Source organism: Anolis sagrei, chromosome 4 (genome assembly GCF_037176765.1).
Source record: "Anolis sagrei isolate rAnoSag1 chromosome 4, rAnoSag1.mat, whole genome shotgun sequence".
Taxonomy (NCBI): Eukaryota; Metazoa; Chordata; class Lepidosauria; order Squamata; family Dactyloidae; genus Anolis; species Anolis sagrei.
This window is the reverse complement of record NC_090024.1, coordinates 33,643,538-33,668,794: the sequence shown is the minus strand read 5'-3', so window position 1 is coordinate 33,668,794 and position 25,257 is coordinate 33,643,538. Positions and strand designations below refer to the sequence as shown.

The following is a 25,257-nucleotide window of genomic DNA, read 5'->3' as shown; positions in this document are numbered from 1 at the left end:
GAGCATGATAGCGGGAGGAAGAAATAATTGTTGTTTCTAGACTTGGGGCAGGAAAGAATAAAGCCCTGTTTTCCTTGACTCCATAAATCTCATGTCCTCATTAACATTCCCTTCTAGTCTTCCAAACTCTGGCCCCATTACAGCCTTATGTTCAATGTGTACTGTAGAATTAATGCAGTTTGACACCACTTTAACTGCTATGGCTTAATACTATGGAATCACAGGAGCTGCAGTTTCTCAAGTCACTCCTGACACGGCAAAACCAAAACCAAAACCCAGGAGCTGTAGTTTTTTGAATTCTTTCTAAGTAGCGCAACTCCCAGGATGCCACAGCATTGAGATACAGCAGTTGAATGGCTTTCATTCTTCAGAGTCTATGCCCCCTTGGGCCCCTACCCCACAGCTGAATAAAATCCCACATTTTCTGCTTTGAACTGAAATATATGGCAGTGTGGACTCAAATAACCCAGTTCAAAGCAGATATTGTGGGATTTTCTGCCTTGGTATTCTGGGTTATATGGCTGCGTGGAAGGGCCCATGGTCATCTCCTCCCTTTCAGGTTGTTTGAGGTTGATATGGAGAGTTTGGACCAAGAGGCTTTCACATTACGCAATTATAGCACCACAAGGCCACTTTTTAAAGAATTCTCAGCTAGTGCCTTACCAAAGTGCAACCCAAATAAGTGCAGGCTGCAGCCGTGGCAATTAAAGTGAAAACATAGCACTATAATTGTGTAATGTAAAAGAGACCCTGCATTATATAGAAAAGGCAAAGTGTTTTGTCATAGAGCAGCCATTGCAGACATGATGGGTTTGTGGGAATTGTAATCCAAAACATCTGGGAATTCTCTGTCTCCCAGCTATCCTTCACTTGTGTCACATGTTATTTATCTTCCTTTTTGAAAAACGGACCCTTGTCTCATCCCTTTGAGTACTCCAGGCTTGGCTCTGGGAGGTGGTGAAGGGTCGTCCACTCCAATATTTGCTTTTTGTGTGGAACAGTTTGCCTCCCCCTGCCGCCCCGATTCCCAAAAGCAGGATGAGTGGGTTCTCAATTTGCATGGCCTGCTTCTTCCAGGTTAAGAGGGTTAAGGTTGCCTTATCCAAGAAGCCCCCCACATCCAACAGCCAGGCCTGGACTACTCGCAATTTTTATTGGTCACCACATATAAAGGAGGAGATAAAACTGAATACAGTGCTTTCAGCTGAGGCTAAACCAACACTGAGTAGACAAGGTACCTAACTACCCCTCCTGTCTTGTGTGTGGCATGTGATATCAGTTGATGTGGTTTTTACACTGGCTTTTGTGCATTTCCAGTGTGTGGTTTTTACTTTTCCTTGTCCTCTGAAATCTGCCCAGAGTTTTGTTGTAGGAGTGGAGATTCAAAAGCCAATCCCTCACAAAGGATCTCGGAAAACTTTTTTTTTCTTATAATAACATTTTTAAGAACTTTATTTCTTTTTGTGAAGGAAAAAAATACATTATAATGTACGAGTTGCCAGTCTGATTTTTCCTCCTACTATTAGCGCAAGTTTTATGCCAATGGCTGGAAACTCTGGGAACTTTCAGTAGGAAAAATATCTGTGGAAGTGGGTTGTTGTGAATTTTTCAGGATGTATGGCCATGTTCCAGAAGCATTCTCTCCTGATGTTTCACCTGCATCTATGACAAGCATCCTTATCCAAAAACAGGGGAAATCGAGACAAGAAACAATCAGGGCCAGCTAATCACTTCCCAACAAAGGATTCCCCCAGGCAGTAAAAAGCCAGACCCTGAAAACTGCTAGGCTATTAAATGCTAATCAAGGTGATCAATTGCTACATTCACACCTACTTCAAACAGACAAGAGTTCTTTCCCTCACCCTGGGCATTCCTCAAATATATAAACCCAATTTTCCTAGTTTCAAACAGACCTCACAACCTCTGAGCATGCCTGCCATAAATGCAGGTGAAATGTCAGGAGAGAATGCTTCTGGAATGAAGTGACATTGATGGCAAGTGGGGAAAGGGGATAATTTACCTTCTTTATGATTATCTATTGGTGAAAATGACTTTGGTTCAACAAATAGAGGATTGAACTTGTACCCGGTAGAGTCAGGTTAAAAACCCTTCATTGCCAAATTGTACATTGTTCATGGTAAGGATATTCCTTTCTTCTGTATGGGAAATTGTCATTTCTATGCCTTGCAAAACAAGACGGAGATTGACTTGCCTTCAGTGCACTCAGGTGCAATTGTGAAGGGAGAAGTGCTATAAAATTATGTTTGAATTTATATTTTTATTATTGATACAACATGGTTGATTCTTTTCTTCTTCTTCCCATACCCAACACTCAGAGTGTGTATAATTTAGACACGCTAAAGAAACCTGTACGAATCATACCTCCGTTTTCCTCGGGAACGGCTGCTCCAGTCCTCAGATCATATTCTGGATCACAAATAAATCCTCATGGGAACCCCGCATGCCTGAGAGAAACTCCTTCATTGGATACCAGTTTCCTAGACTTCAAGCGTTGCATGTCTCAAAGAATACAGACTGCAGATGGCGATTTGAAGCATCTTCCAACAGACAGCATGCATTTCTATTGCTCAGAGGGCCAGGGCTCTCCCACTGGAAGTCTGAGTTCCTTAGAGACGTCCGGTGTAGAGCAAGACTCAAATTATGAAAACCTCAGTGAATGGGGATCAGAGTTTGTGAAGTTAAAACAGTTACATGAACTTCAAACTGAACAATTATAGAATATGAAGTCATGACATTTTTGCTTGTGAGATGGAACCTCCTCCTTGGAAACCATGCTTTAGTTGTTTACTGAAAAGACATTTCTAATACATTGGATAGCATCAAACACATTATCCTATCAAAAATGGAACAGCCCGACATTTTTTTCCCCTTAGTGTCTTGGTTTTTTGACCTGTTCCTGGGGTTATTTGAAGCGCTGGTTCAAAAAAATGCATTGGATAGACCCCATGGGGTCTAATTTCTTAGAGTTATCATGAGGCCCTTTCCACACAGCCATATAACCCAGAATATCAAGGCAGAAAATCCCACAATATCTGCTTTGAACTGGGTTACCTGAGTCCACACTGCCATATATTCCAATCAAAACAGATAATGTGGGATTTTATTCAGCTGTGTGGAAGGGGCCGTAGTTTCTCATGGGTTTTATTTTCATGTCAGGAGCAACTTGAGAAACTGCAAGTCGCTTCTGGTGAGAGAGAATTGGCCATGTTGCAAGGATGTTGCCCAGGCAATGCCCGGATGTTTATCATCCTGTGGGAGGCTTCTCTCATGTCACTGCATGGGAAGCTGGAGCTGACAGATGGGAGCTCTCCCTGGATTTGAACCCCCAACCTTTTGGTCAGCAGTCCTGCCACACAAGGGTTTAGCCCAGTGTGGTTCCCAAACTTATTTGGCCTACCCCCTGGAAATTAATTTTTTGAAAGCTTCTCTTCTTTCTTTTATGATTTCACCCCCCCCCCCCTACAGTTATTCATCACCCCCAAATGCACCTGTGGCCATTACCTCCCCCCCCCCCCCGGGAAGGCTGCAGCGCCCACCACTTTGGGAATCACTGGTTTAACCCATTGCACCACTGGGGACTCCTTATGGGTGAGCAGATAGCAACTGGTATAGGGCATTTGTTCTGCATCTCAAAAACCCGAGCTGATAAGGGGAAACTGGTGCCATTATTTTCTGAATCAGCAGATCAAATATACCCAGAAGCAGGGCTAACCTTTGAGGCACCAAAATGTGATTGGCCATTCGGAACCAGTATATCTTGCCTTCCCTTGAACGATACAATTTTAAAGTTTTTATGTGTATTGTATAACTAAAGCTAGAAGGATGTTTGTCACCTTGTTTCAAAGTAGCTTTGGAGGGAAAATGTAGTTCTGAAACAATTTCTAATGTGTGAATCTGTAGTAATATTCTGTCAATACTGACATTTTTGCTATCTTAACTTACTTAGGTAGATTACACCTATTTTTTCTATGCTGTAAAATACTTTTTATACTTGTTTAATTGGCAGTCTCTGTTTCCATAGTTCAGATTCACGTTTCATGCATATTGCATAATCAACTTTGCGGTTATATTCGGGAGAGTTGTCACCGTAATGGATGTGTGCAGAGTAGTTTTACTTTCAAGCTCTGTGTATATAAAACATAAATGAATTTCATGTTTAGACTTGGATCCCATCTCCAAGAAATCTCATTATGTACTGTATATTCAGCTTTTTCACTTCTGGCACCAAGCATTTTGGATTGACCTGGGTAGGTGATCGTCTTTTGTCTATGTCAGGCATGGGCCAACTTGGGCCCTCCAGGTGTTTTGGCCTTCAACTCCCACCATTCCTAGCAGCTTCAGGCCCTTTCCTTTTCCCCCTCAGCCGCTTAAGCGGAAGTCCAAAAACACCTGGAGTTGAAGTCCAAAACACCTGGAGGGCCCAAGTTGGCCCATGCCTGGTCTTATCTCCCTTTCTATCCAAAATGGATTTCTCCTGAAACAATAAATGTACATTTTGATTTTTCAAACCTTACATCTTGGGTATTTCTCTCCTCTTTCCTATCACAAGTTCCTATTGCAGTGGCTACTCAACTTGATGTCGACACCAAATCATTCCTACATTTTATTTATTTATTTACAGTATTTGTATACCGTTTTTCTCACCCCGAGGGGGACTCAAAAAATGGACTCCATCAATCCTAAATGAAATGAACATTAAAATATTATAACATTGCAAATCCAGCAAACCCTAATAGAATTACTTGAAGCCATAACTATAGATTAGTGTTACATTTCTTGTTTTAAAAAAATCCATAAACACAATTTCCAGTCGTTAAAAGTATCACTTGGCTTGTCCTTTAAAACTTCAATTTGGGCAAACCAGGCAACTAAAGAAGAATGTTTTAATGTTTGTTTAATATTTGTGGATTTAAGATTGTATTGAAATGTTTTTTAATGTAAGCCACTTTGAGTCTCCTTTGTGGAAAGAAAAAGCAGGATGATGATGATGATGATGATGATGATAACTGGGTTGTTGTGAGTTTGGCTGTATGGCTATATTCCAGAAGCATTCTCTTCTGACGTTTCACCCACATCTGTGGCAGACATCCTACCATCATATAGATAGTAAACAAATACATTAAACCATTAAAACAATTCATTTTTGGGCCTTCTTACCCATATACATCTTTTGAAAATTGTACCATATATATCAGGCATGGGCAAACTTGGGCCCTTCAGGTGTGTGCATGCACATACACACACATATATATGCGCATATATACTATTTATGACATTTATATGCTGCCCTTCTCACCCTGAAGGGGACTCAGAGCAGCTTACAAGATATATATTCATACAATATATATTATCAACATAGTACAATATCAGTATTAAATATTACTATATTGTACTATACCATTATATTGTAATAATATTAGTAATATTACATGTAATATGAATATATAATTATAACATATTATTATTAATATTATATTGCATTACATTATAAGTATGATATGTATATATAATTTATTATATTAAGGTAAAGGTAGTCCCCTGACATTAAGTCCAGTCATGTCTGACTCTGGAGTGTGGTGCTCATCTCCATTTCTAAGCCGAAGAGCCAGCGTTGTCCGTAGACACCTCCAAGGTCATGTGGTCGGCATGACTGCATGGAGCGCCCTTACCTTGCCGCCGGAGCAGTACCTATTGATCTACTCACATTTGCATGTTTTCGAACTGCTAGGTTGGCAGAAGCTAGGGCTGACAGCGGAAGCTCACGCCGCTCCCCGGAATCGAACCTGCGACCTTTCGATCAACAAGCTCAGCAGCTCAGTGCTTTAACCCACTGCGCCACTGGGGGCTCCCAAATTATTATATTACATTATTCTCTCTCTCTCTCTCTCTCTCTCTCTATATATATATATATGGGCTTTGAGGCTGAGAGAGTGTGACTTTCCCAAGATCATCATAACTAAGTGGAGTCTGAACATTGATTTTCAGAGTCCTGGGGTGCATCTACACTGTAGAATTAGAGCAGTTGGATACCGCTTCAATTGCCATGGCTCAATGATAAATGAATCTTGAGAGTTCGCTTTCTTCTTTAGCCTTCTTTGCCACAGACTACTGGCTCCTCACCAATCCCAGGATCCCATAGGTTTCAGCCACAACCATTAAAGTGGTGTCAAACTGCATTCATTCTACAGACTTCCCTTGCCTCCAGAAAGTTTACATACAGGGAGGAAAGAGATACAAGCCCGTCCCAACCTCTTCGACCAATCCCATGAGTCCTTGGTTTGCTATTCCCCTTATGATTGGTCGGACTCTGGCAAAGAGTTATGATTGGTCAGAACCTGGCAAAGAGGCGGGGCAAAAGTGAGCCCAGTTGCATTCATTTCGTCTGTGCTGAAAGAGGAGAGAAGGGAAGGGGGCGTCGACGGCGGCCATTTTGGGAGGGGCAAGAGGGGAGTGGCGCATGCGCGGAAGGGAACTCGAAGCTGGGGAAAAGAGAAGGTGAATGAATTGGAGGTATTTCTTTTACCTGGCCTTCATTTGGGGCGGGGGAGGGCGAGGGAACAAGATACTTTGAACATAGGCGTTAAAAGTGGGGGTGGTACTACTACTAGTGTGTTGGGAGCATCTACACTGCAGAATCAACGCGGTTTGACACCACTTTGACCGCCATGGCTCAGTATGGTGAATTCTGGGAGTTGCAGTTTTGCAGGGCCTTCAGCCTTCTCTGCTAGAGAGTGCTGGTGCCCCCACCAAACTACAAATCCCGTCACCAAGATTCTTGGAAGTTAAAGCGGTATAGAACTGCATTAATTCTCCAGAGTGGATGCAGTTTGGAGGCTAAGTAAATATATTTACTTTGGAGAAATATTTATTCAGTTATAAATTGCGCTTTATAGCAGGCATGGGCAAACTTGAGCCCTCCATGTCTTTTGGACTTCAACTCCCACAATTCCTGACACTTCTAAAGCTTTACTGTTTTTATGCACTAGCAAAATCTCTGTTTTCAGTTGTTAGACTGAATAACAGGTTATTCAGTCTAACAACTGAAACCATTGCCTTGCATAATGATATTTGGTTGTATACCACAAGAGAAGATTGTACTCTAAAGCAGTGGTTTTCAACCTGTGGGTCCCCAGGTGTTTTGGCCTACAACTCCCAGAAATCCCAGCCAGTGCTGTTAGTATTTCTGGGAGTTGAAGGCCAAAACATCTGGGGACCCATAGGTTGAGAACCACTGCTCTAATGGGTTTTTGGCTCTTCTCTGAAAGGTCGTGCTTTCATCCCATAACCTAGATTCTTGGAAGTTAAAGTGGTGTAGAACTGCATTAATTCTCCAGAGTGGATGCAGTTTGGAGGCTAAGTAAATATATTTACTTTGGAGAAATATTTATTCAGTTATAAATTACGGTAATATTTATTCAGTTATAAATTACGGTTTACACCAGGCATGGGCAAACTTGAGCCCTCCATGTGTTTTGGACTTCAACTCCCACAATTCCTAACACTTCTAAAGCTTTACTGTTTTTATGCACTAGCAAAATCTCTTGTTTTCCTAACAGATCAGAGATAACAGGTTATTCAGTCTAACAACTGAAACCATTGCCTTGCATAATTATATCTGCTTGTATATCACAAGAGAAGATTCTATGCTGCTCTTCTCTGAAAGGTCGTGCTTTTCTTTAAAAGTTATGATCTCCAAATGGTGTTTTCCGAACGGTTATGAATGCCATTTTCCAGAAGGTTTCATTGATGTTGATGTGAGGTTGCGTATATTTTGGGAATCGTTGTTTGATTGTTTTGATGTAAGGTTGTCTCAACCAAAGTGTCAAATATGGAATGCGCTTCAACCCAGTCCCATTCTGTTGTTATTGTCTGCACAGCTCAGTGAAAATGAGAAGCTTTTTTTTCATATCAGGAGCGACTTGAGAAACTGCAAGTCGCTTCTGGTGTGAGAGAATTGGCTTACAAGATATATATACATACAATATATATTATTAGCATAGGGGTTGTTTTTTTGTGTCAGGAGCGACTTGAGAAACTGCAAGTCGCTTCTGGTGTGAGAGAATTGGCTTACAAGATATATATACATACAATTTATATTATTAGCATAGGGGTTTTTTTTTGTTGTGTCAGGAGCGACTTGAGAAACTGCAAGTTGATTCTGGTGTGAGAGAATTGGCTGTCTGCAAGGACATTGCCCAGGGGACTCCCGGATGTTTTTGATGTTTTATCATCCTTATGGGAGGCTTCTCTCATGTCCCCGCATGAGGAGCTGGAGCTGATAGAGGGAGCTCATCTGCACTCTCCCGGATTCAAACCTGCAACCTGTCGGTCTTCAGTCCTGCCAGAACAGGGGTTTAACCCACTGCGCCACCGGGAGCTCTAACGAGAAGCTGTTCTGTGTGTTTTTAAATGTGGAGCTTGTTTCCATCTGAACAAAATTTTACGGAAATCATATATATATATATATATATATATATATATATATATATATATATATATAAAATGTGCATTCTTTTGCACTAAAATTCAGTTTTCCCTGTACTAAATTTTTTATAGGTTTTGATAATTTTGATCTCTATGTAATATTCTACTCCTGACCAACAATAAGCTGCCACCTATAACTAATTTTTCAATTTTGGTGTGGATTTGATACCTTTTGTAAACAAACCCCACAAATGGAGATTGGGTGGCCATCTGTCAGGGGTGTTTTAACTTTAGCACCGGGACTGTGGCGCAGCTGGCTGGGAGTCTGCTGCATTAATAATAATAATAATCTTTATTTATACCCCACTACCATCTCCCCAAAGGACTCGGTGAGGCTTCCATGAGGCCAAGCCCACAGTACATCAATAACAAAAGCAATAACAAAAACAGTCAATACAATACAATTAATATAAATCACATAAACAATAAACAGTAACACACAAGCATTTAAAAAGCATTTAAAAGATCTGTATTGACCTAAAGGTCATGAGTTCGAAACCAGCCCAGGTCGGAGTGAGCTCCCAACCAAAATTGTGTAGTTTGTTGTTGACCTTTGCAACCTGAAAGACAATTGCATCTGTCAAGTAGGAAAATTAGGTACCACTTTGTGTGTGTGTGGGGGGGGGGGGGGTAAATTAACTGATTTACGAGGCCATAAAAAATCTCCAGGAAGTATGCAAATATGGAAAGAATGAGGAAGTGACAGCTCCCCTGGTGGCCAGAAGCTGGAAAGTTAATAGCCTCTGGGTGTCTGTCTATATTTATTTATTTATTTATTTATTTATTTATTTAAAACATTTATATTCCGCAGTTCTCATCCCGAAGGGGACTCAGGGTTGAGTACAGCATATAAACATTCAATGCCGGGACACACATTCTTATATACATACATAAACATTAAAAACATTTATCAAAATATTAAAATACACCATTTAAAACCGTCCTAGTCCTCCATGTCAAATCTAATTGGCCTGGTAATCTTTCCTATTGCTGCTTTATTGCCCTGTCCCGAAAGCTTGGTCCCACAGCCAAGTTTCTACCATCCTTCTAAAGGACAGGAGAGAGGGGGCCGACCTGATCTCACCAGGAAGGGAGTTCCATAGCCAGGGAGCAATCACCAAGAAGGCCCTGTCTCTCATCCCCACCAATCGTGCCTGTGACAATGGTGGGACAGAAAGCAGGGCTTCCCCGGAGGATCTTAATTGCCACAATGGTTCATAGGAAGAGATGTGTTGTTGTGTGTCTATGGAATTGAATGTTTGCCATGTATATGTACATTGTAATCTGCGCTGAGTCCCCTGCGGGGTGAGAAGGGCGGAATATAAGTACTGTAAATAAATAAATAAATAAATAAATAAACTGTCCTCCATTACTATACTGGATAGGATTGGACTAGGTGACCCTGAGATCCTTTCCAATTCTACAATTCTTTGATTCTATAAAAGGCATAAGTTGTGTTCCAATGGGCCTTTTTCTTTCTAGCAAAAATCAAGAGCATCTGCTCCTCACTCAACAGGCATCTCAAAGAAACAAGGAGACATTTAAAAGAGGAAGATGAGTGCAGAAGCTGCTGACCGAGAGGCCGCCACCTCTAGCCGACCCTGCACTCCCCCGCAGACCTCCTGGTTTGAGTTTTTGCTGGAAGAGTCTCTTCTAGAGAAGCATCTGAAAAAGATTGCTCCTGGTCAGTAATATTTTGATCTAAGATACTGGGGTTTTTTTTAATCTGCAGTCATTTGTCACTGCAGAGGAGGAGAGAGCTGGACTGGGATTCTTTTGCACTACACAATTCCACTTTATCATGGCAACTTCCTATGGAATCTCAGGATTATAATTTGGTGAGGCGCTTGAGCTTTCAGGCTGAGAATTCTAAATATGCCTCCTGAAATATTAAATCCCAAGATTTGGTACCAATTTAAGTGGAATCACAACACTATATTTGTGTAGCATGTAAAGCCCCCTTCACAAAGTTGAAACTAGTATTATGGATGTATTCTTCTCAAGGGATGTCAGATGGTTGACTTCATTTGCCTTTCATTAGTTGGTGAGACAGTAATTTGTACACCTTTGAATCTTAAAAGTAGAATGGCTTCTTTAAGAGTGATTTAACTTTTTATAAGATGTGGTCATGGCAGCTAAAGGATTGGTTTGTTTTGTTTTGAAATTATTAGGAGTCTTCTTAACAGTGCTGGGTGACCTTTATTGTACCATATTGAGCAAATGTTTATTGTCTGCTATCCAGCAGGTGTAGGAAACTGCAATCTATTATACAATTAAACTTGTAAAATATGGTTGAAATTCATTGGATTGTAGCTGAAGGGAGATATCAAAAATTACATGTGTTTATTATTATTATTATTATTATTATTATTTCCAACATTTCTACCCCATCCTTCTCAGGATGGCTTACATTCGGCAACAATTCGATGCCGCAACATATAGACAAATACAACAATATAACAACAATTTAAAACAAAAGAACATTAAATTAAAAACAACTAAAAGCATTATTGTCAACCATATAGTCATTCCAGTCCAATTCTGCATCAAAAGTGCTCTTATCCTGCTGTCCAAAAGCCTGGTCCCAGAACCATGATTTCAATTTCTTCCTGAAAGACAGGAGGGATGAAGCAGACCTAATCTCGCTGGGAAGTGAGTTCTAAAGGCAGGGGGCCATCACCAAGAAGGCCCTGTCCCTCGTCCCCACCAAACGCATTTGTGAAGCTGGTGGGACCGAGAGCAGGGCCTCCCCAGACGATCTTAAACTGCGAGGTGGGCCGTAGGAGGAGATACGTTCGGACAAGTAAGCTGGGCCAGAACTGTATAGGGGTTTATAGGCCAAGCCTATGTGTAGGTACATAGACTGAAAGTTTAATGTACAATGTATACCTTAATATACGTTTGCAGATACACATCATATGTCCTCCCTGTTGAACATATATTCGATTTTATACCTGGGTGTTCTGTTGCACATTGTGGGCATAAATGCACAGTTACAATTGCAGTGAAGATTAAACATGTTTGGGTTGCTGTGAGTTTTCTGGGCGTATGCCATGTTGTATTTGTTTGCCTTCATCCCGTGTAACATTTTCACTGAGAATGCAAATATTACAATCTCTCTCTTCTGCCTATTAGATCCGTCACCTGTTCAACTGATTGTTCAGTTTTTGGAACAGGCTTCCAAACCTTTAGTGAATGAACAGAACCAGGTTCAGCCTCCCCCTGATAACAAGAGAAACCGTATTTTGAAATTACTTGCCTTGAAGGTTGCTGCACATTTAAAGTGGGATTTGGATGTCCTGGAGAAAAGGTATGGATCACTTTCTTGGTCATTGCTATATATTCCGAAAGAAATGCAGGAGAAATGTAATAAAAAACCTTAGAGAGTTCCTATGAAAGCAGGGGAGAATTTGTGGCCCTTCAAATTTTCTTGGACCAGATTTTGGGGCAGTAATTTGGAAAAGTAAATACCATATATACTTGAGTATAAGCCGAGTTTTTCAGCCCTTTTTTAGGTTGAAAAAGCCCCCCTCAGCTTATACTCGAGTCAAAAGTTATTTATTATTTTACTCTTGTTATTATTATTATTATTACTATTATTATTATTACATTTATTATTTTACTTTATTATTATTATATTTATTATTTTACTCTATTATTATTACAACAATCCATAGAAATATATATCTGGTCATTTACTCAAAATATTATTATTACATTTATTATTTTACTCTATTTTTATTAATACATTTATTATTTTACTCTGTTATTACTGTTATTACTACATTTCCATTATTTTACTCTATTATTACATTTTTACATTTATTATTTTACTCTCTTTATTATTACTGTCATTACATTTATTATTTTACTCTGTTAGTATTACATTTATTATTTTACTTTATTATTGTTGTTGCATTTATTATTTTACTCCATTATTATTTTTATTGCATTTATTATTTTACTCTCTTTATTATTACTATCATTACATTTATTATTTTACTCTATTAATATTACATTTATTATTTTACTTTATTATTATTGTCATGATTGCATTTATTATTTTCCTTCATTATTATTTTTATTACATTTATTATTTTACTCTCTTTATTATTATTGGAAGGATACCTAAGCACATTTACAGTAAAAAGGTTAGAATAATGCTCTAATCAGAGTTGGACAGTCTTATCTTAAATTACAGTTTTATGTAAATATTCAAAAACATTTAACCTACTCATGCCTCAATTAATGTAATTTTATTGGCATCTATTTTTATTTTGAAATTTACCAGCAGCTGCTGCATTTCTCACCCTTGGCTTATACTCGAGGCAATATATTTTCCCATATTTTTGAGGTAAAATTGGGTGACTTGACTTATGTTTGGGTTGGCTTATACTCAAATATATACGGTAGTTTTAAATTATGCTTTCAGTACTTAAAATAAAATTCCGTTCCCATTATAGATGTGGGTTTCTTTGTTTTTTAACTTTACTGTTTCTAGAAAGAATGTGTTGGTTTAAAAAGTACAATAAAAATGGGAATAAGGAATGCATGGAGAATGGAAATAAGGAATTGGCAGAATAGGGAAATTAAAATCTGAATTGCAAGACCTGTATTTCTGAGACAGTTGTGGTTGAAGGGGAAAAAAATGGGAAACTGTTTTGAATTACAAACTCATCATCGCCTTTTTTTTTTTAGCTTGTCTGTCCCTGTATTGAACATGCTGCTAAACGAATTGCTGTGTATTAGCAAAGTCCCCCCAGGAACCAAACATGTGGATGTGGACCTCGCAAGTGTACCTCCGACCACCGCAATGGCTATACTACTCTATAATAGATGGTGAGGCCTTAATTGTTTTGATTGTAGTTACATTAGGTCAGCAGAGTTGGAAATATTAAGATTAAATGAATCCTTAGTCATTTAAATATGTGCTTTTAGAAAATCAAAAATTGTAATTTAGAGGTGTTTTCTTTCACATTTAAACCAATAGTCATAAATCAATAAAATTATATAAAATATCCCCACCTTAGAGTACAATATCTATTATTGCCATTTTGCGAACTGGGCATTTATGCACCATCCAGATGACTCTTGGAAAAGTGTCACACATTTTCCTTGCCACACATCTAAGGAATACAAAAGTACTGTGCTTGAGAAGGCCATACTTTTGGCTCATTTTCCTGTTTACCTGTAGACCCTGGTAGATTAGATTATGATTTTTGAAGATAGCATCCAGTTTTTAGGAAAGAAATGGCTGAAGTGAGGGGCACCCCTTTCTCTGTGAGCTTGAACATTGTTCTTCCACAATAAGAAAGCAGTTGAAACTAGTGAAATCGATATGTGAGCTATTGCTGATTAATTCTCCTGGATTTTAATTACCATACATACTCGAGCATAAGCTGACCTGAATATAAGCCAAATATATATTTTACCATAAAAACTGGGAAAACATATTGACTTGAGTTCACTCCACGGGTGGGAAATGCAGCAGCTACTGGCCAATTTCAAAAGAAAAATAGATGCCAATAAAATTATATTAATTGAGGCATCAGTAGGTTAAATGTTTTTGAATATTTACATAAAACTGTAATTTAAGGCCAAACTGTCAAACTCTGATTAAAGCATTATTCCAATCTTATTCAATGTAAATGTATTTGTGTATCCTTCCAGAGAGTAAAATAATACAAATGTAATAATAACAGTAATAAAAGCGTAAAATAATAAATGTAATAATAATAATAAATAGAGTAGAAAAATGTAATAATAGAGTAAAATAATAAAAGTACAGTAATAAAAGTAATAATAATTTAGTCAAATAATGTAAATGTAATAATAATAATGAATAGAGTAAAATATAAATGTAATAAACATAATAATAATAATTAATAACATAGTAAAATAATAAATAACCTTGACTGGAGTATAATCCAAAGGGGGCTTTTTCAGCCTAAAAAAAGGGCTGAAAAACTCAGCTTATACTCAGGTATATATGGTATGTTAATGCTTTCTAGTCATACTTCTTTTTAAAACATTTTTTAAGATCAATGTTGTTCTTATGAAACTTTTTCTACTAGTAATCTGTTTTTGCCATAGTGTTAATTGGGAATCTTTTACTCTCTCAAGCGTTTAAAATCTTGCCTATTTAATCTCTGATATGTGTTGTGAATTACAATATTACACTATTTCATGATTTTATTGCATTTTAATGTGTTTTAGTTTCATTGTCTTGGCTTCATCTATATGCCTATATTTTTATCACTAAAAATTAAGTTTGCTAACTTGTCTGTGATATTTTTATTACCTGAGATGTTTTTGTTATTAAGCGTGACACACTTCAGTTTCTGCTTTTGTTTCAGTAGCAGAGACTTTTACTTTAAAACGCAATGTCTGTAGGATCTGTCTGTTCACAAGATGTAAGTGATTATTTTCTATTTTTTTCTTTATTGTAACAGGGCAATTAGAACCATTGTCAAAAGTAGTTTTCCTGTCAAGCAAGCAAAACCTGGTCCACCTCAGTTAAATGTGTAAGTTTATCTTTTTGATCTTTACTGGCACCAAATTTACATCTATTCAGCAAAATATGAGCACAGTTTTTAATATTTGAATAGTACATTTAGAATTCTATTTCTCCCTTTTGTTTAGAATGAATCAGGTCCAACAAGAAAAAGAAGTAACAGAAAACATTTTAAAAGTGGTAAGTGTTAAATATGAATGAAGTGGCAAGACAAAATTGCACCATGTAACGACTTTTATTCCTGGGTTATAAATGTCATTTTCTAATTGGTTCTATCATAAAATATGGGAAAATTTATTAAACTGCAAAAGCTTTGTTTTTGGGGGAGGGACATCCTGCAGCACATTTTGCTATAGTTTTTCAATGAATATCTCATTTAGTCTCAACCAATTCAACATAGTTTGTGGCAGCCACACAAATGAGGTTTCTGGAGTTTAACAACTGCTTTCAAAGCAGACATTGTTATCAGTGTGGAACATGAGCCAAATTTAGTTCCTTTCTGTTTAAACAAGGTCCCTTGTAAGTTTCATGTGCACACTAATGCTATCCCTATTTTGGAGCTGTTTCCAGTTCCATTGTTGTTTATTTATTCAGTCACTTCCGACTCTTTGTGACCTTATGGACCAGCCCACGCGAAAGCTGCTTGTTGGCCGTCACCACCCCCAGTTCCTTCAAAGTCAAGCCATTCACTTCAAGGATACCAACCATCCATCCTGCCCTTGGTTGGCCCCTCTTCCTTTTTCCTTCCATTTTCCCCAGCATCATTGTTTTCTCCAAACTTTCCTGTCTTCTCATTATGTGACCAAAGTACTTCATCTTTGCCTCTAATATCCTTTCCTCCAGTGAGCAGTCAGGCTTTATTTCCTGGAGTATGGACTGGTTGGATCTTCTTGGCACTCTCAAAATTTTCCTCCAACACCACAGTTCAAAGCATCTATTGTCCTTTGCTCAGCCTTCCTTATGGTCGAGCTCTTACATCCATAGGTTACTATGGGGAATGCTATTGCTTTAACTATGTGGATCTTCTTTGCCAGTGTGATGTCTCTACTCTTCATTATTTTATCGAGACTGGACATTGCTCTCATCCCAAAAAAGTAAACATCTTCTGATTTCCTGGCTGCAGTCTGTGTCTGCAGTAATTTTCACACCTAGAAATATCAAGTGTGTCACTCTCTCTGCTAGTTATCAGTCTGTTTGCCATAATCTTGTTTTTTTATGTTTAACTGCAACCCAGTTTTTGCATGCTGGTTAAGAAATACTCACTTAAGGAGATTTTCTCAAGTTGGGCATTTGAATGGTGTAAGGAATCAGACTCAAAAAGTGAAGGCAAAAAAGCAAGATTCAGTAGCCTTTGGATTTATTTCTTAGGATGTTACCAAACCATACAGTACCTTCACCACTGAGGGGGACCGTTTTCCAATTTATATTCTCCCTACCTCTGGGCATGTGGAGGCAGCACAAGAAAAGAGCAGATTATTTTTGTTGCATCTAATGTTTAACTTTGAAAATTCTAAGCTTTCTTTGTAGTGATAGATGTTGGCTGGGGAACATTGTAGGTGAGTGAGAATGGGACAAAAGTATTCAATATTAGATATGGTAAAAAGAGTTTATGAACGTGTTTCTGTATTGCTCACTGACCACTTTGAAACAAACAGCATAGCTCTGTTCTAAAACACAGGGTTTTTTTTTTAACCTGGAGATGGATTATATGCATCTGACTGCCATTTATCTTTCCGTTACAAATAAAGAAGTGGTGACTAGCAATATGTGGTTTTTTCCCCAGACTATTCCCCTATTGCCTCTTAATTGAATTTATTTGTGATTATCATATTTCCAGTTTCTTGTTTCAGAGTGGGCCTGGGGTGATGTAATTTTTCCTCTCATTCCATTTCATCCTGTTGTAATTTTTCAATATACAAACAAATCTTACCCTCTCCCCTTAGAATAAGTAGGGATGGGAGTAGCTAACATTTATTAGTTTGGGGCCTGATCCTATTCTGGTCCTACTAGAACAAAGAAAAAAGAGCTTTTTAAAATATCTTTAAAATACTGCTTTTGAGTAAATGACCAGATATATATTTCTTTGGATTGTTGTAGCTGAAAGAGCAGGCTGATGACTCCATTCTGGTGCTAGAAGGAGCTCTCAAACTGAATAAAGATCTATACATTCACACCATAAGAACTCTTGACTTGCTGGCCATGGAACCTGGGATGGTTAATGGAGAAACAGAGAGTTCTGCAGCTGGATTCATCATCAGCTCCGAGGAAATGCAGTGTCAAGTATGTCTTCTGCTGTAACTGAAAAATTAATCTTCGAAATGATGTACTGTATATACTCAAGTATAAGCTGAGTTTTTCAGCGCTTTGTTTAGGCTGAAAAAGCCCCCTCCTGGCTTATACTCTAGACAGGGTTATGCATTCTTTACCCTGTTATTATTATTACATTTATTATTTTACTCTATTTATTATTATTACATTTACATTATTTTATTCTATTATTTTTGACATTTATTATTTTACTCTATTATTATTATTATGACATTTATTATTCTGTATTATCGTTAATACATTTATTATTTTACTGCTTTATTATTACATTTATTTTTACTCTATTATCACATTTATTATTTTACCCATTCTTATCACATTTATTATTTTACTCTATGTATTATTATCATATTTATTATTTTATTGTTATTGTTATTATATTTGTTATTTAACTCTATTATTATAACATTCATTATATTACTCTATTATTATTATTGTTATTGTTATTATTACATTTACATTATCTTACTCTATTACTATTTTGTCACATTTATTATTTTACTCTCTCTATTATTATTTGAAGAATACGTAAGCACATTTACATTGAAGAAGGTTAGAATAATGGTTTAACAGTCTTATTTTAAATTACAGTTTTATGTAAATATTCAAAAACACTTAGCCTACCGATGCCTCAATTCATGTCATTTTATTGGTATTTATTTTTATATTGAAATTTACCAGTAGTTTCTGCATTTCCCACCCTCAGCTTAGACTCGAGTCAATATCTTTTCCTAGTTTTTTTGTGGTAAAATTAGGTGCCTCAACTTATATACGGGTCAGCTTATGTTCAAGTATATACAGATTTCAGTGTCATCAGTTGTCAAGATTGTGACAAATGCATAAATAATTTCCTAACATTTGAATCTTGCTTGTTTCAGGTCTGCTACGATTTAGGGGCCATCTACTTTCAACAGGGTTCCATGAACTTTGATCTATATGTAAATGCCAGAGAGAAATTTTTTAGAACCAAAGAACTGATTTCAAAGGTGAGTTGTTCAAATGCATTGCGATTTGTACATATGTAACCAAGTGCTTTGTGGAGTGCAGTTGTGTGTAGCACAGTCCTTTGTGCAGTTAAGTTTCCTTGTTTCCAGTGAATGCTACTCTTTAGCAAATGTATTTAGTGATGAAGCATAAATAGAATAAAGATCTGCAATAATATTCTGATAAACTGTTTTCAAAACTTCCCATTTAAAAAACAAGCACATTAACATCATAACTGCAGATCTAGCTTAGTTAATGAAATACTGGAGATGCATTCCCACGGTTTGCTTTCTTTACTTTGGCACCAGAAATTGAAATGAATGATATGGAAACAGTAGGAACAGGTTTCTACACCACAAAAAAAGAACAGTTTGACATGTTTCAACAAATGTTTTATTCCAAAACTAACATTATACACATTATATATATAAACACACATCTACAATAGAATCACCTAGAGCAGGAATGGACTAACTTCAGCCCTCCGGGTGTTTTGGACTTCAATTCCTAACAGCCTACTGGCTGTCATGTCCCCTCTCAGCTTTCTTTTCTCCAAGCTAAACTTTCTCAGCTTCCTAAGGTACTCCTCATACGGCTTGATTTCCAAACCTTTGGTCATTTTGGTTGCCATTCTCTGGACACTTTCCAGCTTATCAATATCCCTCTTAAATTGCAGTACCAAGATGGGACATTATACTCCATGTGGCTGTGTAAAAAGGAGCATTTTGTCAGATATTTTGTCAATTGAGATATGCATATGAGAGTTCTACTCACCCAAGTAACAATGAGCAGACTGAATTGTGAAAGGCCCAAATAGAAAAATATCTAATTGACAATCTTGATTCAACAGTTTCATGGTTTCAAATAAATCATTCAGGTTACTCAGTCCTTTGTGGTTAGTAAAATTAAAGCCATAGGAACTCATATTACTCTTAGACAGAATTATGATACATATACATACTAGGCCTGGGTAACAACGGAAAAATTTGTTTCTAAAATCGATTCGTTTTTTGGGGTTTTTTGTGTTTCGTTATTTAAAATAATTACAAAATTTTCCTTTTAAAAAGTTCGATATTTACGAAATTTCGTAAATGTGAAAAAAAATACAAAACATTAACGAATCGATTTCCGAAACAATAACGAATCGATTCGTTAATGGCGGACGCGACCGCGAAATACGCTAAAAAACCTCCAAAAACTTCTGAAGCTTCCCTCTCCCTCTGTTGTTGACTGTTAGTGTGATATTATAATTTTTTTTCACTAATTAAACAAAAAACAACCATAAAACTTGCCCCAGACATGCGGAAATAATAACGAAACGACCTCAAAACAATAACGAAACGAATACAATAACGAAATACGAAGCATTTACAAAACTATTTAAAAATTCGTTTTTTTAAAAAATTGCTCCAGAATGGTTCGTTATCGTTTTGTAATTGAAAACATTAACGAATTATTAACGAATTACGAATTAACGAAACGAACTGTTTACGTCATTGATACAAGTCTGATACATGGCTGTTTTTCAGATTGGTTCATCACTTCACTGCATCATAGATGAAAGGAGGTTAGCTGGCTACTGCCAGGCCTGTGGAGTCCTTGCCCCCTCTGACAATACCTCATCCCCATCAACTCCTTACAGTCAAATCCATAGCTGCTTAAGATCTGGCAATTATCAGGTAAACTATTTTCAAAATGTGCTATGCTAATTACAGTAGATATTAGCATATCATAATATACTTCATCCCTCGAGTGCATTATTATTTGATGTAGTGAATTAACTGTATTGCACTTTGAATTTGCTGTGTAAGTTTTTTAAATGGTGTTTCATGTTAAAATTACTTTGATATATAGCATCAAAACATTGTATTGTGCCTGAAATAGATTAATTGCTATGTGATGCGTGCTTTTGTGCTTTTGGTTTTCCAGTAATTAAGGTGTTGCCAGGAATCTTCTTGTCATTTTAGCTTTGTTCTTAACATTGCTGAGAAAACTGTTGCCATTTGTTGAAGTTTTTGAACAAGCGTTGTCATAGTTCGGACATTATTCTGTTGATATTCTGTTTAACAAACTAGCCTCAGTCAATGTGTTGTCGAAGGCTTTCGTAGCCAGAATCACTGGGTTGCTGTGAGTTTTCAAGGCTGTATGGCCTTGCTCCAGAAGCATTGTCCCTGACATTTCTCCCACACCTATGGCAAGCATCCTCAGAGGTTATGAGGTCTGTTGGAAACTAGGCAAGTGAGGTTTATATATATACAGGGTTAGTCAAAATGAATAGGCCAATTCGGGTACAATTAATGTTCTTATTGGCCTATTCATTTTGACTAACCCTGTATATCTATGGAATGTCCAGGGTGGACGGATGAACTCAAAAACAGGGGAATTCCATACAAGAAACAATCAAGGCCAGCTGATCTCCCCCCAACAAATGATCCCCAGGCAGGAAGCAGCCAAGCCTTGAAGCTGCAAGGCTATTCAGTGCGAATCAAGGTGATCACTTGCAGCATTCACACTTGCCTCAAGCAGAAAAGAGTTCTTTCTCTTACTCTGGACATTCTACACGTATATAAACCCCACTTGCTTTGTTTCCAATAAACATTGCAACCTCTGAGGGCGCCTGCCATAGATGTGGGGAAAACATCAGGAGAGAATGCTTCTGGAACATGGCCACACAGCCGGGAAAACTCACAGCAACCCAGTAACATCAGTTAGTTTGTCTTGGTTATTTATTTAATTTAATGTGTAAGCCGTCTGACTTGCAAGGAGCTCAGAATGGTACATTAATATAATGATGTTTCATATTGCCATGAAAGTGAAACATCTTTCTTGTGTTTATAACTTAGGAGCTGGTGAAGATTTTCCTTGAAGATAACCGAACTCCAACTTTACCTGTTCAGTTCAGGCAGTCAGTGCTCAGAGAACTCTCCCAGAAAGCTCAACAAGGGTGAGAGAACTGAAATGGAGGAACAATTCAGAAGCATATACAGGGTTAGTCAAAATGAATAGGCCAATAAGAAAATTAATTTTAGACGAATGTATGTTTATTGTAACCAAACTACAGCTACGTATCGACAGATAAATTATCAAAGTTTTGTCTCACCTTCAGAGATGTTCGATATGGGCGCCCCGTGTGACACGGCAGACGTCCAAGCAATAGTCCAGTTCATTCCACATCCGTTGCAGCACATCCGACGTAATGGCATCGAATGCAGCACATATGCGCTGTTTTAAGTCGTCCAAGGTCAGCGGTAATGGAGGTCGGAACACAGTGTCTTTCACATACCCCCAGAGAGAAAAGTCGCATGGTGTGAGGTCGGGGGACCTGGGGGGCCACAGGAGGAATGGAAGATCAGTCACTCCAGCACGACCAATCCAACGTCTGGGAAGGTGTTCGTTGAGGTACTCGCGTACACTGTTGTGCCAATGCGGAGGGGCACCGTCCTGTTGGAATACGAAATCGGGCACTTTCTCTTCTAACTGTGGCATCAACCATTCAGACAACATGTCAGCGTACACTATGCCTGTTACGGTTTTCTCCACGAAAAAGAATGGGCCAAACACGTGACGGTTGGTTATTGCACAGAAAACGTTTACCTTCGGCGAATCCCTTACATGTTCCAATACGGCATGAGGATTTTCAGATCCCCAAAAGCGGAGATTATGCCTATTGACCTTCCCGCACAGGTGAAACGTTGCCTCGTCACTGAAGACCAGTCTGTTGGCAAAGCCTTCCTCCTCTAGTCTTTGCTGCATTGATTCGCAAAAATCGTGTCATTTCGAATAGTCACCTTTTTTCAAAGCCTGCACCATTTGCAATTTATACGGCTTGAACTGCAAACGTTTGCGTAACACGCGCCACACAGTTTTTTGCGGAACGTTCAATTCCATGGAAACACGATTTGTCGACTTCTGGGGACTTCATTGAAAGGATGCACGAATGGATTCCACTGTGTCTTCGGAGACACGCGGTCGTCCTGTGGTTTTACCCTTGCATAAGCAGCCCGTCTCCTCAAATTGCTTTACCCACCTCGCAATGGAATGTCGATGAGGTGGTTCCTTGCCATACTTGGCTCGAAATTCTCGCTGGACCGTAATTACTGACATTGTTTTAGCAAATGTCATCACACAAAACGCCTTCTCTTTGCCTGATTCCGCCATTTTGAAAACAGCGACTCCTAGCGACGCCTAGCGGCATTAACGTACATGTGTGTTGCTCAAAAAAAACTTTGATAGTTTATCTGTCGCTACGTAGCTGTGGTTTGGTTACAGTAAACATACATTCGGGTACAATTAATTTTCTTATTGGCCTATTCATTTTGACTAACCCTGTATTATTTGTTAACTGTTTGAATCTCTGAGAAGGTTTATATTTCCTACAAAATATATATGTCTTGCATCATCTCAGACTTGGAAATGTTCAAGATTTTTTTTTTCTAATTAGGTTTGAAGTGCATTCCCACCACTTAAATTTTCCAGAAGTATGTGTATGAAGAGCCTGTAGTTAATGTTGCTCCTTTGAAGAATGACTTTTTAAACTAATTAAATGATTCAGGACAAGGGAGAGTTGTCACTGTGAATTTGACATAAATACATAGTGAGGCATGAAATTGATTTCCTACAAAGTGTAAAGATCAATATGAACTGAGACTGGGTTATTCATGTTGTTAATTTCTTATGTCTGAGCCATACATTGAAGAGTTTTATCAATAATGCTGTGTGTGTGTGAAGGCCATTTGACAAAAACATTTGTTTAAAATATGTTTGCAAAAAGCAGCCAATTCTGTGTGTGTAGATACACGCGCTCTCTCACATACATATATATACACATAATGTACTCTGTATATAGCTTCAATTATGTGTGATGATATCTTTCTTTCAAAAGGGCATATATAATTGCTGTTAGCTGGGTTTTTTTCATTTTTTAATGGGCATAAATATATTGCCCACATGGTTTCTAAAATCAGAGCCTACACTCAGCAGTTCCCTTGTCTCTTTCAACATACATCCTTCTGTATTTTTTGCAGGGATGCTCTTCTGGACGAAATATGTTTCAAAGTTTGTGCCTGCAACAGTGTTTGTGATGTGATGCATGGTCGGCCGGTTGGTGTCCAGTTCAGTCAGCTATTTCTTAGGCCCACCAAGGAAAAAGTGGACTTTCTCCTTGAGGTAAGGAATTGTCTTTAATCTGAGGCGTAAATACTTAATCTGTCTTTGAACAGTATCTTAACTTTCTTTCTTTGTGTATCTCACTCATCTTAACTCACCTTTTAAATCGTGTAATTTGAAATGTTGCCCTTTAGCTACAGTTTTTCAAATGTGTGTTGCCTCTACGATACTTACAGATTATTGACCTGTTCAAGCAGTCAATTTGTGCCACCTTGAGTTATTGGCACCTAACTTTAATGCACTGGTTAGAATGATCAAACAACCCAATATACGGCTTCCTGCTTCAGATTACTCAAAGCAAGAAGGCAACACACACTGCATAATAAATTAAATGTATGGTTATATTCCATGAAGTGACATTCTCTTTCCTCCTCTTTTCATCACAAAAAACAAACAATTTCCAGGGCCTGTTTTTCCTGTTTTTATCGCTGTTTACAGTTTGTGCCTTATTACTGCATTTTTTTCTAGTTAGTTTTAGTTAGTTTTATTACTTGTCTTGAGTATTTAGAAGTAGAATAGTATCAACACGTTTTCTCTCAGAGAAAAGGAGACAGTATTATTATGATAAATTATTATGATATTATTATGATTAAAATAAACCCCTCCAAAACTTCCACAAAACATTTTAGGTTTTCTGGCAAAGGTAATTTAATTATTTGTTTTCACTTCCTAGGTATGTTCAAAATCATTACAGGTAGAAACGGCTTCAGAATCTTCAAAAAGGAAAATGGCCTATTTTCTGAAGTAAGTACGTAATATGAGACAAATTGTGTTACTTGTTAAATACATTCAACCAGTGTTGTCTTCCAAGTTTAATGCTAACTAGATTGTATGATATATCAGTGACACATGAAAGCCTTCAACAATACATTATATCAGTGACACTGTTATGAATAACTTTTCAATAACTTTAAAGCATAGCTTCTTTTTATTGCAATTTTCCAGTATGAGAAAGGGTATCAGAACTTTTACAGAACAACATTTAGACATGCAGATTCTGTGTAACTACATTGAATTCACCAACAAGCTACAGTTACATTTGCTACCAAACAAAGGGGAATTACATTTTTACTCAGCATTCACATTATATATACACATTCATCGATCAACATGCATACAACACCATTTCACCATTCTTCCTCTATGAAGAACATCTCTTAGGCCAGACTACTTCCTTGCAAATATGCCACTTTTCCAATACAGTAGAGTCTTGCTTATCCAACATAAACAGGCTGGGAGAACGTTGGATAAGTGAAAATGTTGAATAAGGAGGGATTAAGGAAAAACCTATGAAATGTTAAATTACATTATGATTTTACAAATTAAGCACCAAAACAGCATGTTTTACAACAAATGGACAGAAAAAGCAGTTCAATACATGGTAAAGTTATGTAGTAATTACTGTATTTACAAATTTAATACCAAAACATCACAATATATTGAAACAGCTGTGGATCTGGGCGGGGGGCAGACTGCGTTGGATAATGCAGAACATTGGATGAGCGAAGGTTGGATAAACGAGACTCTATTGTACTTCCAAAATGCCAAAATGCATCCTCCTTCCTTAAGTACAACTCCAAAATGCCAGTACTTTCTTTTCCCTTGAGAAAAGAAGGCAAGTGACTAGACTGCATTCCATTGCTGATCTGCCACTCCCAAATACATCCACCATCTCTCTCAGTAGAGCATGACAGGAGAACTGCAGCATTGTCAGTCACCGTTTTTGGATTGTAATAAGGTCTCTTATATACCAATCTTTT

General features: G+C 37.7%; 2 protein-coding genes across 5 annotated transcripts in view; both read left to right on the top strand.

Annotated features, from left to right (window-relative positions):
- LOC132773507 (neural-cadherin-like) overlaps nucleotides 1–3,501 on the top strand; it is a 54,020-nt gene extending 50,519 nt beyond the window's left edge. The window contains exons 33-34 of one of the 4 annotated variants that reach the window (XM_067467348.1): nucleotides 1,078–1,234; nucleotides 2,337–2,422. In XM_067467348.1, the coding sequence (XP_067323449.1) occupies nucleotides 1,078–1,234; nucleotides 2,337–2,347 (168 nt within the window). In that variant the 3' untranslated portion in view covers nucleotides 2,348–2,422. Of the gene's footprint in view, nucleotides 1–1,077; nucleotides 1,235–2,336 lie in introns of those variants that run through there. The other 3 variants (XM_060772753.2, XM_067467350.1, XM_067467349.1) reach the window with 3 other exon arrangements.
- A 2,968-nt stretch (nucleotides 3,502–6,469) lies between these two features.
- INTS8 (integrator complex subunit 8) overlaps nucleotides 6,470–25,257 on the top strand; it is a 35,658-nt gene continuing 16,870 nt past the window's right edge. Inside the window, exons 1-12 of the mRNA XM_067467343.1 lie at nucleotides 6,470–6,531; nucleotides 10,022–10,189; nucleotides 11,641–11,815; nucleotides 13,204–13,344; nucleotides 14,958–15,029; nucleotides 15,148–15,199; nucleotides 17,117–17,299; nucleotides 18,226–18,333; nucleotides 19,861–20,010; nucleotides 21,175–21,275; nucleotides 23,356–23,497; nucleotides 24,171–24,241. Coding sequence (XP_067323444.1) covers nucleotides 10,060–10,189; nucleotides 11,641–11,815; nucleotides 13,204–13,344; nucleotides 14,958–15,029; nucleotides 15,148–15,199; nucleotides 17,117–17,299; nucleotides 18,226–18,333; nucleotides 19,861–20,010; nucleotides 21,175–21,275; nucleotides 23,356–23,497; nucleotides 24,171–24,241 — 1,325 coding nt within the window. The 5' untranslated portion in view covers nucleotides 6,470–6,531; nucleotides 10,022–10,059. The remainder of the gene's footprint in view (nucleotides 6,532–10,021; nucleotides 10,190–11,640; nucleotides 11,816–13,203; nucleotides 13,345–14,957; nucleotides 15,030–15,147; nucleotides 15,200–17,116; nucleotides 17,300–18,225; nucleotides 18,334–19,860; nucleotides 20,011–21,174; nucleotides 21,276–23,355; nucleotides 23,498–24,170; nucleotides 24,242–25,257) is intronic.